We start from the raw sequence: 15,401 nt of genomic DNA, 5'->3' as shown, positions 1-15,401 counted from the left end.
ATTAATTAAAAATTGAGCAGAAATCAATAAAATTTAAAACATGAAAATGAGTGATTATCAATGAAACCAAAAATTGAGTTTTTGAAAAGCACAATAAAAGTCATCCACTTCTAGCCAGGCAAATCAAAAATAAGTAGATAAATAAATAGGCAGTAAAAATAAACTAGCAATAAAACAAATGCATTACTAGTGTTATCAGCTATATTAAATGCATTAAATACAAAAAATATGTACAAATTTATGATTGCAAAATTGATAACTAGATGAAATATATCAATTCCATGAAAGACATTAATTACAACTCACACCAGGAATGTTGCTATTTGTTCTTAACTATTTGAATCAATAATTAATAGACTTCTAAAATAGAAATGACTAGACAAAATTGTTTGACTAGTGAATTGCATAGAACATTAAGAATAAATAATACCTATTGTTCACAATTGTCTCCCAAAAGTAGAAGCAGAAGAAGACTGCTAACTCATTCTAAATGTACAGAATTATCCTAACACCAAATCCAAATATCAAAACATTAAAAGAAAAGAAAATAGCAATATTTCTCATAAACATGGAGGCAAAAATCCTTAACATGTTAGCAAACTGATTTTAATAATGCATAAAATATTATACATCATGACCGTGTGGAATTTCTTCTAGTTATGCAAAGTTGGCTCAACATTTTCTGTTGAGCCAACTTTGCATAACTAGAAGAAATATCAGTGTGATCCATCAAATCAATAGATTAAAAGGTAAAAATTATATAGTCACATCAACTGACTCAGAAAAATAATTTGAAAAAACTCAGCTAGAAACAGCCTTAGTGCCCATCAGTAAATGGGTGGATCAAAAAACTATGGTACATTTACACAATGGCATACTACACAGCAGAAAAAAAAGGAGCTCCTACCTTTTGCAACAGCATGGATGGATCTGGAGAATATCATGCTAAGTGAAATAAGCCAGTTGGTGAAAGACAAATACCATTTGATCTCACCTATAAGAGGAATCTAATGAACAAAATAAACTAACAAACAAAATAGAATCACAGGCATGGAAACATGGAGCAAACTGAAAGTGACCAGAGGGGAGAGGGAAGGAAGATAATGGTGGAAAGAAGGGGAAGGGACTAGTCAAGAACATGTATGAATGACCCATGGACATGGACAACAGTTTGGGGATTGGCTCTGGGAGTGGAGGTGAGATGGACAGAGGAGGGCAAAAGAGGAAAAATTGAGACAACTGTAATAGAATAACAATAAAAAATGATTTAAGAAAAGGAAAAAAAACAGCATGCTTTTTTCATTAAAATGTCACTTAGTTATAAATAGAGAACATTCTAAATTAATTAATAGCTACAAAGTTCTAGAGCAGCATCATACTTATTGGTAAGAAAGTGTATGATTTAAACCTAAAATTGGGAAGAAACAATGTCCTTTGTTACCACTCCTCTTCACCATGGTACTGGAACTTCTCCTAAGAGAAGAAAGGGAAATATATAGGTTGAAAAGGAAGAAATAAATTATTTATAATTGCAGAATATATATTGAAAATCCCAAATAATTAAATTAAAAAAAACTCTTACAAATTAATACATACTTTTTACCAAGGTTTCAAGAGACAATGTTAATATAAAAGAATTTAATTAATTTCCTATACACCAGAAGTGAATAACTGGAAGTTAAAATTAATACAGTTTAAATAACATGTAAATAAGATAATTTGTCATAAAACTAAATATAAAATATACCAATATGCAGACAAATGCAAAATACTGATGAAGTCTAAATAAATGGAAAAATATTTCATATGTATGATTTGGAAACTCAATATTGTCAAGATGTCCATTCTTCCAAAATTGATCTGTAGATTCAACACAATAAAAATTAAAATTCCAGTACAGTATTTTGTAGATACTGACAAATTTATTCTGATGTTTATGTGGAAAAGAGAAATACCTAGAATACCCAATACTAGATTGAAGAAGAAGAGAAAAGTTGGAGAACTCAAATACTGTGTTTCAAATCTTACTATAAGGCTAAAGTAATAGTGACAGTCTAGTGTTAGCAAAAGAATAAATGTATAAATCAATGAACCAGAAGAGAGAGCCCAGAAATGGACCCTTAGAAATTATTGTAAACTTATTTTTGACAATGGAAAATTCCTTGAAGAAAGAATGATAGTCTTTCAAACAAATTATCCTGGAAAATTAATTGTCTATATGCAAAAAATACAAAATATTAAGCAGAGATTTTACATTTTTTGCAAAAATGTACAGAATGGATTATAGATCTATATGTAAAATATTAGACTATACAACTACCAGATAAAAATATAGGAAAAAAAAACTGTGTCACCACAGGTTTAGAAATAAGCTTTTAAATATAATATCAAAATTGTGATTCAAGAAAGAAAATTGATAATTCAGACTTTGTTGAAATTAAAACTTCTCTGCAAAAGACACTGTTATGAGAATGAAAAGACAAGCCATGTACTAGAAGCCTTGTACCAATAATATCCAAAGAATTCTTAAAATTCAACAATAAGAAGGAAATAAGCCAATTAAAAATTGCCAAATGATCTGAATATTTTTATCAAATAAGATGTACAAATGCCTAATAAGCATATAAAAGGTGTTTAATGTCATTTGCCAACAAAGATTCAAAATTAAAACCACAGTGAGATATGACTACATACCCATTGGAATGGAAATAATCTAAAATATTGACAATACCAAAAAATGGTGGGGTGCAGAGTAGTTCATTTACTGACAATAAGCATTCAAAATGCTACCACCACATTGGAAGGCACTTTGGCTACTTCCTACATGGTCTTACATACAAAGAAGTAATTGTACTCCTATTTACTTAATTGATTTGAAAATAACTTAGATTCTCACAGAATCCTGTATGTTTTTATTTATAATAGTAGATTTATTTATAATTGCTCAAATTAGAAACAACCTGGATGTCCTTTAAAAGGTGAATGAATAAGACTTTTGCTCAAGACAGGGGAGTAGGGGAGCATAGTTCTTGTTACCTCCAGTGACCACATCAAAATTACAACTAAATTATAGATAACCTGAAGAGTCACCTGAAGACTATCTGAACGGAAGTCCATTAACTAAGGATCTGAAGAAGCAGCCTCATCAGGACTGGCAGGAGAGGCTGAAATGCAAAACAACCTGGCCCCACCCCCATTTGTGGTGGTTGATAATCAGGAGGAAAATCTCAATTGCAAGGTACCCCCTGAAGAGCAAGGGGTCCCAGACTCATGCTGACCTCCCCAGTTTGGAGCACCAGTGTTGGGAATAGGATCCCCGACTACATCTGGCCGTGAAAATTAGCATGGATTTTATTAGTCCAGGTGAGATAAAAATTGCTAGACACCCAGGGAAGGGATTCTCTGAAAGGGCCTGCACACAGACTCACTCACTCTCAGGTATCCACCCTGGACTCCAGCAGAGGGGAAACATCCTGGCGATGGGGGGTTTGTGCCAAGTACATACAAGGAGAACCTGAGTTGTCCCTGTATTGAGCCTGCTTTCCAAGGGGCTGGTAGGTAGGTACCATCTTTCCTGTGTTGAGCCCTCCCCACAAATAGCCAAATTTGAATCAGCATTAACCTAGTGACCACTACTTGCTCTAGCCTGGTGACTTCCTAACACCATGCCTCATGCAAATTTGTTAACCACTCAAGGATTTTTTTGTGGCTGAGCCATACAGCCAGCCAGCAGATGAGAGTAGGCCTCAAGTGTCTTTTGCTAAATGGTCTCAGGCTTGGTATTGGTGGCAGCCGGAGTTGGTTCACAGTATATCTTCCAAATGCCTCCAGGCTCAGCACAAAAAGCTACCAAACATGAATTCTTTCTAGCTCCTATCATGTAGCTCTGGGCTGGTCATAACTTTAGCATGCCCCAGAGCTCTTCCCAATTGGCTGCAGAACACACACACCGAGCTTCAGATCACAACAGACCACCACCCAATTTGCTCCATAAGCAGTACACCTAAAAGGTGGTCTCAACAGGCAGTCGAAACAACTGAAGCAAATTCTGCTTCATGGGGTCAGCCTTTGCACAGAAGTTCATATGCTGTGATCGTGACCGATAGATCCACAGCCAGTCAGCCTGAGGGTCAACTTCACCCAGTAAGGTGGCGATGGCAATCAAGGTTCAATTACAACAGGAGAGCACACACAACTGATAAAAGTAACAATCCTGGAATGCCCCCCATACAGATGATTAGGGAGATTGCTCTACAGGGCCACCCTGCCAAGGCTAGAAGATGTAGCAAATCTACATAATACACATAAACAAACACAGGGAGACAGCCAAAATAGGGAGACAAAGAAATATGTCCCAATTGAAAGAACAGGAGACAATTCCAAAAAAAGAATTAAACAGAATAAATACAAGCAATCTACTAGACACAGAGTTCAAAACACTGGTTATAAGGATGCTGAAGGAATAATCTGAAAGAAGTGAATAAACTTCTAGGAACAAATATTCTTCCAAAACTGAATCAAAAGGAAACAGAAAATCTAAACAGACTCATTACTACAATTGAAATAGAACCTGTAATCAAAACAACTCTCAACAAAGAAAAGCTCTGAACAAGATAGCTTCCCAGGTCAATTTTACCAAAATTTTAAAGAATTAACATTTATCTTTTTCAAACTATTCCAAAAAGCTCTAGAGAAGAGAAGACTGCCATGCTTATTTTATGAGGCTACCATTACCCTAATTCCAAAACCAAAGACATTACAAAAAATATATTGCAATATTTCTGATTAACATAGATGTAAATATCCTCAGCAAAATATTAGCAAACTGAATTTAGCTGTAAAGTAAAAAGATGACACATCACAATCAAGTGGGATTTATTCACCAGAAGGCTGGTATAATATTTGCAAATCAGTTACGATGATACACCATATAAACCAAATGAAAAATAAAACTATATGACTCATATTAATAGATGAAGGAAAAGCATTTGACAAAATTCAGCAACCATTTATAATAAAACCTCTCAGCAAAGTGGGAATAGAGGAAACATACCTCAACATGATAAAGGCCACATATGACAAACCCACAGCTAACATAATATTTAACAAGGAAAACCTGAATTATTGTCTTTAAGATTAAAATAAAGACAAGGATGTCCACTTTCACCACTTTTATTAAACATAGCATTGAAATTTTTAGCCACAGAAAACATACAAAGAAAAGAAATAAATGATATACAAATTGGAAAAGAAGTAAAACCATCATTATATGCAGATGACATGATACCATGTATAGAGACCTCAAGATTCCATCAAAAAGCTACTCAAACTCCTAAATGTTATTCAGTATAGTACAATACAAAATTAATACTTAGAAATTGGTTGTACTTTATACACTGATAACAAATTATCAGAAAGAGAATATAAGAAAACTATACAATTTACAATTGTATCAAACAATAAAATATCTAGAAATAAATTTAACTAAGAACATAGAAGACCTGGACTTGGAAAATTATAAGAAATTGAAGAAAGAAGTTGAAGTATATAAATAAATGGAAGCATTGTATATTGCTCATGGATAGAAAGAATTAACATTATGAAAATGTCTATACTACCCAAAGCAACCTATAGTTTTAAACAGTAATGACATTTATTTCACAACTAGAACAAATTATTTTAAAATTTATGTGGAACCACAGAAGACCCCAAATAGACATAGCAATCTTGAGAAAGAAGAACAAAATTGAAGATATAGTGCTACCCAATGTCAAATTATACTACAAGGCTATAGTAATCAAAATGGCATGGTACTTTCTTAAGAACATAATAGAGACTCCAGAAATAAACCCACACCTACATAGTCAAGTATTCAATGACAGAGGAGGCAAGAATATATACAATTGGATAAAGACAATCTATCCAATAAATGGTGTTGGAAACACTGGACAGATAATGCAAAAAATTAAGTAGACCACCTTGTTTACCATTTACAAGAATAAACTCAAATTGATTAAAGACTTAAATGTAATACCTGTAAACACAAATCTTCTAGACAAAACCATACACAGGAAACACTCTAAAATTTTGCTTAGTAATATTTTGTTCTGATATATCTCCTTGGCCAAGGAAAAAGAAAGAAAAAAAAAAACAAATGAAACTAAATCAAACATATATTTTTTTTCACAGAAAAGGAAACCATCAACAAAATAAGAAGACAGGCTACTTATTACAGAACAGAGCTGAGGGTGGGGGTGCAAATAATATACTATTACCGAATGGACCCGCCTTTGTGCTCCCTGTCCGCCTTCCCGCTGTACTAGGTTCGCCTTGCCAGCTGCCAGGGAAAGACATCTCTCAATGCCAGAGATTGGTGAAAAGGAAAGGGATTTATTTAAGAAGTTATACAGACTTAGAGTAATGACTTAATGTCTTCATCAAAAATACTAAAGTCCTTTAGAATACCCACAAACTCACAGTCCTTCCTTCTCCCCTTTGCCAGTCTGGGGTACCGTCTCTCAGGAAAAGAAGTAGAAGTTTGAGGTTCAGGCAGCCACTGAGTTCTAGCACCATCTGCTGTGTCATCACCATGATCTCCAGTTAATCCAAAACCATGTGGCACCTTCTCATGGCCCATCATCAAGAATCCTTTCACCCCTTTTCTTCCCAGCAAGGTCTCTTCTGCTTCCTAAGCCACGTGGCAAAGGGAGCACCCTAAAACTGCACCGTCCCAAAAAGCCCCAGCATGGCTGTGCCTGGGTTTAAATCGCAGCGCCAATCTTTCCCTGCATCACCATTTCCCACTCCTCCCACAATCAGTTACACCTGCCAGCATTCCCATATTCTTCCAGCTTTACTGGGCTGCCATAGTAAGTCTGGGCAGGTGTGGCCCGGCATGGAGCCAGTCATCTCCAAGCTCTCATACAAGCGCTGTAACCAAGGGGAGTTGCCTCCCAGTTACATCCTGGGTTGAAGTCACTCCCATCCCCCTGGTTCAAAGCATGGCCACAACTATTTAACATATCTATGAAACCAGTTAAAGGTTATAGATATGTTAAATGACCATTCTAAAAGTTATCTGCAAAACTGTTGCTATTCAAAACAACTTTCTTTTTTTTCTCTTTTCTATTTTTTATTAACAAGCAAAATAATAATTAAAAAAACAACACAACAACAACAATCTTAAAGTTGGAACAGCAATAAGTCAAACTGCTACTGTAGTTCGCCAGTGCACCTGGGGTACATGCTCTCTTATTGTGAGGCAGGACCTAGGCACAAAACTATGTATTTAGGTATATATGTGACCAAGAAGAATCAGAGATGGAAACCACTGGAGAGCAGAAAACACTGAGTTTCTCATCAGGCAATCCCAAAGCGCTCTGCTCTTTTCCTCTTCTTTGCCTCTGTATCTTCTGCGGTTCCTGTTCCAGCTGAACTTGTGACAATTCCAAATCGCTCCTTCCTCTTTTTCAGTTTCTCATCATCTTCATACTTTCTGGAGATTGAAGAGATTTTCGAACTGAATCTTTGAGCTCTTTCCTTTAGCTTGTCCAGGTTAACCATAGGCTTGGTGTCAGAGGACAGGCCTTTTGATGGAATTGAAGAAACCCCAAATCTAGCTGCCCGGGCAGCTTTCTTACTCTCCAAGCTTACAGGTACATTGAATCGTTCAGCTCTCTTCTGCATTCTCTCAGTCTGTGGTATTTCAGACGTAATTTTTACCACTTTCTTTTCTGATGCCACATCAACAGTTTTTTCAGGGGGTTCTTCCTCTTTAACAGGCAGTTCTATGGGCTTTGGTTCTTCTTCCTCTGTTTCATCTCCCAGTACATCTTCTTCATTTGCTCCTCTTCAGCATGCTCTTCAAGGTAGGCCTGGAGCCTGTTGATGAGATCTTGTTTTATTCCCTTAGTCTCCAAACCACGAGCAAGACATTCCTGCTTTAGTTCAGCAAGCTTCAGTTTATGGAGCTCTACCGTCTCCGCCGCCATCTTGCTACACCTCTCTCAAAACAACTTTCAATGGCCCTGCTCCATGCGTCCTATCCCCCAGCTCAGACTTGCGGGGGCAAGGACATCCTATATATATATATTTTTTCTAATATTTCCTGGATACCCTGAGTTCTGGACCCCATTACAAATCCCCATTTGGAACCCCTCCACACCTGGCTGACTCTGTTTCTGATTGGGAGGGGATACTTGCAATGCTACATCAGATAAGAGGTAAATATCTGAAATTTATAAAGAACTGATACAACTTAACACCAAAATAAATAAATAAATAAAAGCAATCAATTTAATTAAAAAATGGGTAAACATCTTGAATAGCCATTTCTCCAAGGGGGACACACAAAAGCTAATAGAAATATGAAAAGATTCTCGGTGTCATTAATCATCAGAAAAATACAAATTAAAACTACAATGAGATGTCACCTCGCACTTGTCGGGATCCATCCAGCATTGCCAGTGGGACCACAACATGGGGCAGCCACTGTAAAAAAAAGATGGACTTCCTTAAATATTCAAGTCAAATTTACCTATGACTCAGCAGTTCCTTTTCTGAGTATTTAACTGAGGATATCACAGCCAAAAATAGCCTGAGGAGACATGACTACTAAGTGAAAAAATTCTATCAAATATGGGATCCTAGAACAAAAAAAGGACATTAGGGAAAAACTGGGAAGATCTAAAGAAAGTATGAATATAAGTTAATATTCTAACAATATTTGTTCTTAATTGTGACAGATGCACTATACCAATGTAATATTTTAATAAAAAGGACACTAGGGGCTTGGGTCTATGGGAACTCTGTACTATCATTGCAATAATTCTATGTATCTAAAACTCTTGTAAAATAGAAAGACTTTTAAAATAAAAACAGAAAGTATCATTTATTTGTTTGATAACATTTAAATATGCTTATTTATTATGTGGTGAAGATAAATCTACTTTTGTACTTTTTTTCAAATATATAAAATTGTAAATTTATTTATAGTAGGCAATAGTACAAGCCTGTCATCAATTGTTACTGGTTTTGTTCTAAATATCTGTGTAACCTTACGAGGATTTGAATAGCCTTATCTCAGATAAAGAGTTTTAGTGCATTCCATTTCCCTTTTACACTTTTTGCCAAGAAATATCTCAAAATATTTTTTTATCAATTTATACTTCTAATTTTGCTATTTTATCAATTTTGGAAACAACTTCAGATCTATTTGACTAGAGAAGTGTATGAATGAATAAATATGTATGATGTTTACTGCAGTTTTCATTTTTCTTTGAAAGCATTATTTTTGAACTTCTGTTTCATGGACATACACTTAAAAGTTTTTGATATCTTTGTCATAAGGTTTCCTAGAGGCAAGAAAAAAAATAAAAAGGAAAGGATTTTCAAGGAACTCATCTTCAAAAAGCTGTTTTTCCATTGTAGGGAATCAAACAAAAAAGAATACTAAGTACATAAGTATTTTTTACTTAGTGTTTACATAACCCTAGAAAAATGTCTGAATGCAACTGTATGAGGGCAAGAATAAAAATTCCATATATTTTTAGTAACATAGCCTGAACGAACTAATACCATGAGACTAGAGTTAGAGGTTAGCATCACGTAATTGGAGAGGTTTCATGTGTATATTTTTGTTTTTTAAAAATCATTGTTGACCTAATTGTTGTCACAGGTCTACACCAAAAACAAACAACCGAATAAACAACTCATTCACATTGTTTGAGGAATGAGTTACCCTAGAAAGTGTGATTTTTCAATCCCTTTTAAAATCCAAAATTCCATTTAATTGTGTTTCTTTCTAAACACACTAATTTTATTGATCAAAATGACTACAGTGTGATCACTGTTGATATACTAAGGTTGTGGTTACAACCCCAGGTATCATGGGCGCCTAGATGTCATTGTAGCTGTCAGTGCAGGTAATTAGGAAGCCAGAGCTGAGTGCCAACCATTTTCAACTTTCATGGGAAGCTCACAGACTTCAGAAGTCTATATTAAGGCCCTTACTTATTTCTAACAAACATATATTCTGCCCACAGTCTAAGTAAGAAAATAAAGTTAAATAACTTGACTGAGGTCAACCAGTGAATAAGTGCTGGAGATAGGGTTTCTGTGACTCTAAAAGCCACTCTCATCTGCAATTGAGCATGTTGCATTTCAGGAACTCCCACTTTATTTCTGGTAAAAACAATATTTATGATCAGATGTCATGTAACACCATAAAAGTTCTAGAGAAAAACAGAGCCAGGAAAATTTCAGATATCCCATGCAGCAATATTTCAGTGATACATCCCCTAAGACAAGGAATATACAGGAAAGAATAAACAAATGGAACTAAAACAAACTAAAAAGCTTCAGCACAGACAAAGAAAACATCAACAAAATGGAAAAAGGACAAATCATACGGGAAAACATATTTGCTAATGATACTTTGGACAAGGGTTTGGTCTCCAAAATATGTAAAGAAGTCACATGACTCCACATCAGGAATCAAACAATCCAATTAAAAAATGGGCAAAGGACCTGAACTGACACTTTTCCTAGGAGGACATACAGAGGGCCCAGAGACATATGAAAGGATGCTCAGCATCACTAGCCATCAGAGAGATGCAAATTAAAACCACAGTGAGATACCACTTCACACCAGTCAGAATGGCCATCATAACCAAATCAACAAACAACAAGTGCTGGAGAGGTTGTGGAGAAAAGGGAATCATAGTACACTGTTGGTGGGAATGCATACTGGTGCAGCCACTGTGGAAAACAGTGTGGAGTTTCCTCAAAAAACTAAAGATGGAACTGCCTTTCAATCCAGCAATCCCATTGCTGGGATTATACCCTAAGAATCTTGAATCACCAATTCAAAAGAATCTATGAATCCCAATGTTCATAGCAGTAGCTTTTACAATAGCAAATGCTGGAAACAGCCTAAGTGCCCATCAGTAAATGAGTGGATCAAAAAAGTGTGGTACATCTAGACAATGGAATACTATGCAGCAGAAAGAAAGAAGGAGCTCCTACCCTTCACCACAGCATGGATAGAACTGGAGAGTATTATGCCAAGTGAAATAAACCAAGCAGTGAGAGACAAATACCATATGATCTCACCTATAAGCAGAACCTGATCAACAAAACAAGCAGGCAAGCAAAATATAACCAAAGACATTGAAATAAAGAACAAACTTCCAGTGACCAGAGGGGAGGGGTGAGAGGGAGGCAATGGGGGAAATAAGGGTAAGGGGCAATCAAGGAAGACAAATAGAGGACTCATGGGCATGGACAATGGAGGGGATTGACTGTGGAAGTGAGGGGGGAAGGGGCGGGGGAGAGCAATGGAGAAAAAGGCAGGACAACTGTAACTGAACAACAATAAAAAAAAAATCACATACAAATACAAAAGTTAATCTTCCTCTGACCCTTTCCACAACCAGTAAAGAAGTCTCTACCACAAAGGGCCACTGCTGACTGCTGTCATTTTCTGTCTTTCAGCAGATATTCTATCCAGGTTTCTTTTTAAAAAGGTGTTACTTCTAAAAATCTGATCCACCATACATATTTTATTGTTGTCCATAGAGCTAATGGTTTTTATATTGTCCTTAGTGATTTTTGGTGTTTTGTTTTTTTCTGTTGGGAGGTGGAATTCAGAATCAAGCAGTAGCAGCTGTTCTCCCTCCATTTGCAATTTTGAGGCAAATAAATTCTTTGTTGAACGTGTCCTGTCTCATGCTGTTCTCACTCAATTTTGGGTGTCCTTGTGGTTTGGATTGAGTCCTACTGACTATTAAGGAAATCTTCCCAATGATCTCTAATTGATCTTCCATTTCATAGTATATTTACCATATTCATTAATCATGATTAGAAAAATATTGCAAAGACATCATCTTCTCCAAGTATGTATTTTCTAAATCACTCCTTTGCTGTACTTAGCTCCATCAGTCTCTCCTGATTAACTCCTTTTTTTCAGTACTCTCTCATTTTCTCATATAATTCAGGGTTACTCAAAAAGTCATTTATTTCACTTTCTGAAATGTAAACTGTATACCCCTAATCAATCTTTTGTAACATAAGTTTCTTGTGTCAATTAACTACCATCTACTCAGTTCCAGGCTTTGTGCCAAAAGCTTTACATAAATTATCTCATTTAAACTTTATACATTTTAATGAGGTAAATGTTAGTATTCAACCTTTAGATATAAGGACATTGGGGCATGGATTAGAACCCAGGTGTGATTTGAAAATCTGAGCTCTTAATCACTGTAGTGTCTCTATTTGTTAAGATTTTATTATACACTTTCAGCTTTATTAAGTAGCATTCTCTTGACCTAATTAATTATACTATTGTTTTATCAAAAGAAAAAACAGGGATTGAAGTAAGAAATCATACCTATGTCTAAAGATGATCTAGAAATTCTCTGGGAAATACTTGCTTAATATCTTGGGATAGAGTAATGGGAAAATGACAGTATGTTGGTATGTTTTTAAATTTGACCTCTAAGATCAACTTTTCTCCCACCTCCATTTTTCTCCCTATTCTAGAAGGCTGAACATATGAATGGCATCAACAGGTTTATTTGCCCTATGGCTTATGACTGAATTTGGCTAAGGAAAAATGTGAGAAAGGGAAGTAACTGAGGTGGTTTTTCTTCTTCTTTTTTTTTGGTGGGGGGAGTGATTGTTTTCTATGAGGTAATCCCTGGTTGGTTACATTCCTCAGCCAAAAATTATAGTTTTTCTCAAAGAATGAAAGAACTTGAACACCAGTTTTTCCTTTGGTTTGGAAAAGAAAATAATTTTTTAAATGTAAATAAATTCTAATTTTATTAAAACAAGGAAACACATTTTATTTCTTCCTTTTTAGATAAAAGAATATCCTTCTTATTTTAAAGTTTTCTTAAAATCTTCAAGTATTTTATTATAATAAGAGATATAAAATAGATCATGATACAATTTTATCAAATATAAGTATACGTATTTTCTGGGTTTTTATAATAATATTCTTGTATTAATACATGACTGTAATGAAATTTTGAAACTTTGAGTTTTATCAAGATTTTCATTTGTTTATTTTATAATAACTGCAATAATACTCATCATCATTAACATATGATATAATGTTTCTGACTCTGATTTACTGTTATGCGTGTGTGTGTGTGTGTGTGTGTGTGCTGGAGTATTGACCTAGTAAAAATAAATATCAGAATGAAGATCCTGTGTAAAAATGAATTAAAAATTGTATATCAAATTTTGAGTCAGTATGGAGCTTATATGTCAGCATTGTTCTATTGAACATGGAATTGTGTCTACATGGTAATGCTAATTTTCCTATCAACAAAGTTACCAAGCAGAGTGCTTTCCTCAAAGTAGACACAAAATAAGTATTTAGTAAGTTAGTAAATACCCACTACGCTCTTTTCAGAAATCAATTCAGCAAAGATATATTTTTTCCACATTTATTTCTGTATAAAATGTAACACTGAACTAAATAATTATAATTTTCAGATATTTATGAAGAATTTTATATATGACTTCAAAGCCACTTTATCTAAAGAAATCTATCACTTTTTGAAGCAAGCAAGGTTCATTGTTATCATCTACAAGGCTAAGATCATTAATTCACTCATTTTCCAAAAGGCATGCATGAGAATATATCTGAATTTCATTTTCATTAAAAACCTCTCCATCTTTTAGGTTTTAAATTCTATAAAACATCTGACCCTTAGAGACATTTCTTTCCTTTTACACTAAGGCAAAGCTTATACAAAGTACACAAACCCATAATATATCTTTAAAAATTATTATATGTGTGATTACCCAGGTAGCCACACAGATCAAGATAGGAAACGTTACCAGGCCCAGAAAGAGACCTCATGACACATCTGAGTCAGCTTCTAGTGAAAATACTAGTTATTGCTGACTTTAAACTCTAAGTAAGTAAAAGCAGATTATATATACTTTTTATGCTGTGAAATTTACTTATGTTTTTGCTGATATCAGTAATAGTTCTATATTTTTGTAATACAGAATAAATTTGATGAATATGCTCCTATATATTAATTTTGATGTTTATTGATATGGAAATTGTTCCAAATTTTCGGCAACTATAAATCATACCAGCATGAAAGTTCTTTAGATATCATTTAATGAACATAACCACTCATTGCCAGGAATGAAAGTGCTGAGTAACAGCATGTATATACAGGGTGGGGCAAAAGTAGATTTACAGTTGTTCATATGGAAAATAATACAATAATTAGTAAATAATAATACAAGTATAAACTGTTTCATGTACTCACAACTGTAAACCTACTTTTGCCCCACTGGTATCAATTTTTAATTTTCTGATATTTGGTTTTCTGTATTATTATTCGAGATATATAATTGATTTTTGTGTTGCCAATTCATGGAAGAAGCTCCCCACAGGTTTATGTTGATGTAGAAGAATTTATCTCCCTACCACAAATAAAATAACATAAAGAAATTCTTTTGTCTCCAGGTCTGAGAACAATATCTTCACTATGCATCTTGAAGGACAGAATTTATTTAAATAGCTGAAGAGAAATTGTATAATTGTATTAATGCAAATTGCCTTATGTAGTAAGAATTACTAATAGAAAAATCCATGATTGATGGCTCTCCTGTAGCCATTAAGATGATTTCTTCTAACTGAGCTGGCCAAGTGGTTTTAGAGGATAAATTTTTTAAATTTCTAATCAGAGACAGGGTAGGCTTTGGTCATCAGGTATAATTTACTTACATCTAGGTTTATTATTAACTTTAATAGGAAACATATTTAAAAACATATATTTCATATTTCATATTGATTTATTTTTTACCTCATGCACAACTTTGTTTATAGCATTTGAATGCTATAATGATTGCAGAAGTGAGGTAATAGATAACATTAATTCTTCAAATAGTTGACTACCATAAATACAACTGTTAGATATTCTCAGATTAATGCAAAGAGGTAGTTTTCAGGAAAATAGCAGCAGCAAACACCTCATTCAGACATTTCTGGTTGGCTACTTAGTCATGGAGTTATTTTCTTGTGAAAAATCTAAGAATATAAACTAATAAAAAGATGTAATAAAAATATTTACATGTTATTTTCATTCTTATCATAGTCCGTTGATCTCAATATCAAATTGATTTTTAAAATTTTGATTTAATTAGAACATAATAAAATAACATTTAGATGAGAGAGTCTAAAAACAGATGTGATCAAATAATGTTACATACAGAATGTTCCTACACTCTTAAAATGAATACTTGTCGCTTAATTTCTGTTCTCTCACTTTTACCAAAGAATTTATGTTGAAGACATGTTACATTAGCATCATTTACCTTAGTATTTACCACATCATTAACAGGTAAAAAATGCATTTGGTGTAAATTAC

The 15,401-nt window shown here is 34.3% G+C and overlaps 1 protein-coding gene and 1 pseudogene across 1 annotated transcript in view; both read right to left on the bottom strand.

Moving 5' to 3' along the window:
• The window catches only part of LOC112320783 (probable oxidoreductase PXDNL), a 58,809-nt gene extending 52,172 nt beyond the window's left edge, over positions 1 to 6,637 (bottom strand). Inside the window, 1 exon segment of the mRNA XM_053929252.2 lies at positions 6,513 to 6,637. Coding sequence (XP_053785227.2) covers positions 6,513 to 6,637 — 125 coding nt within the window.
• Positions 6,638 to 7,118: 481 nt separating this feature from the next.
• On the bottom strand, positions 7,119 to 8,002 carry LOC128781505 (SAP domain-containing ribonucleoprotein pseudogene; annotated as a pseudogene).
• Positions 8,003 to 15,401: the final 7,399 nt, after the last annotated feature.

This window comes from Desmodus rotundus, chromosome 8 (genome assembly GCF_022682495.2).
Source record: "Desmodus rotundus isolate HL8 chromosome 8, HLdesRot8A.1, whole genome shotgun sequence".
Taxonomy (NCBI): Eukaryota; Metazoa; Chordata; class Mammalia; order Chiroptera; family Phyllostomidae; genus Desmodus; species Desmodus rotundus.
This window is presented reverse-complemented; position numbering and strand designations above follow the sequence as displayed.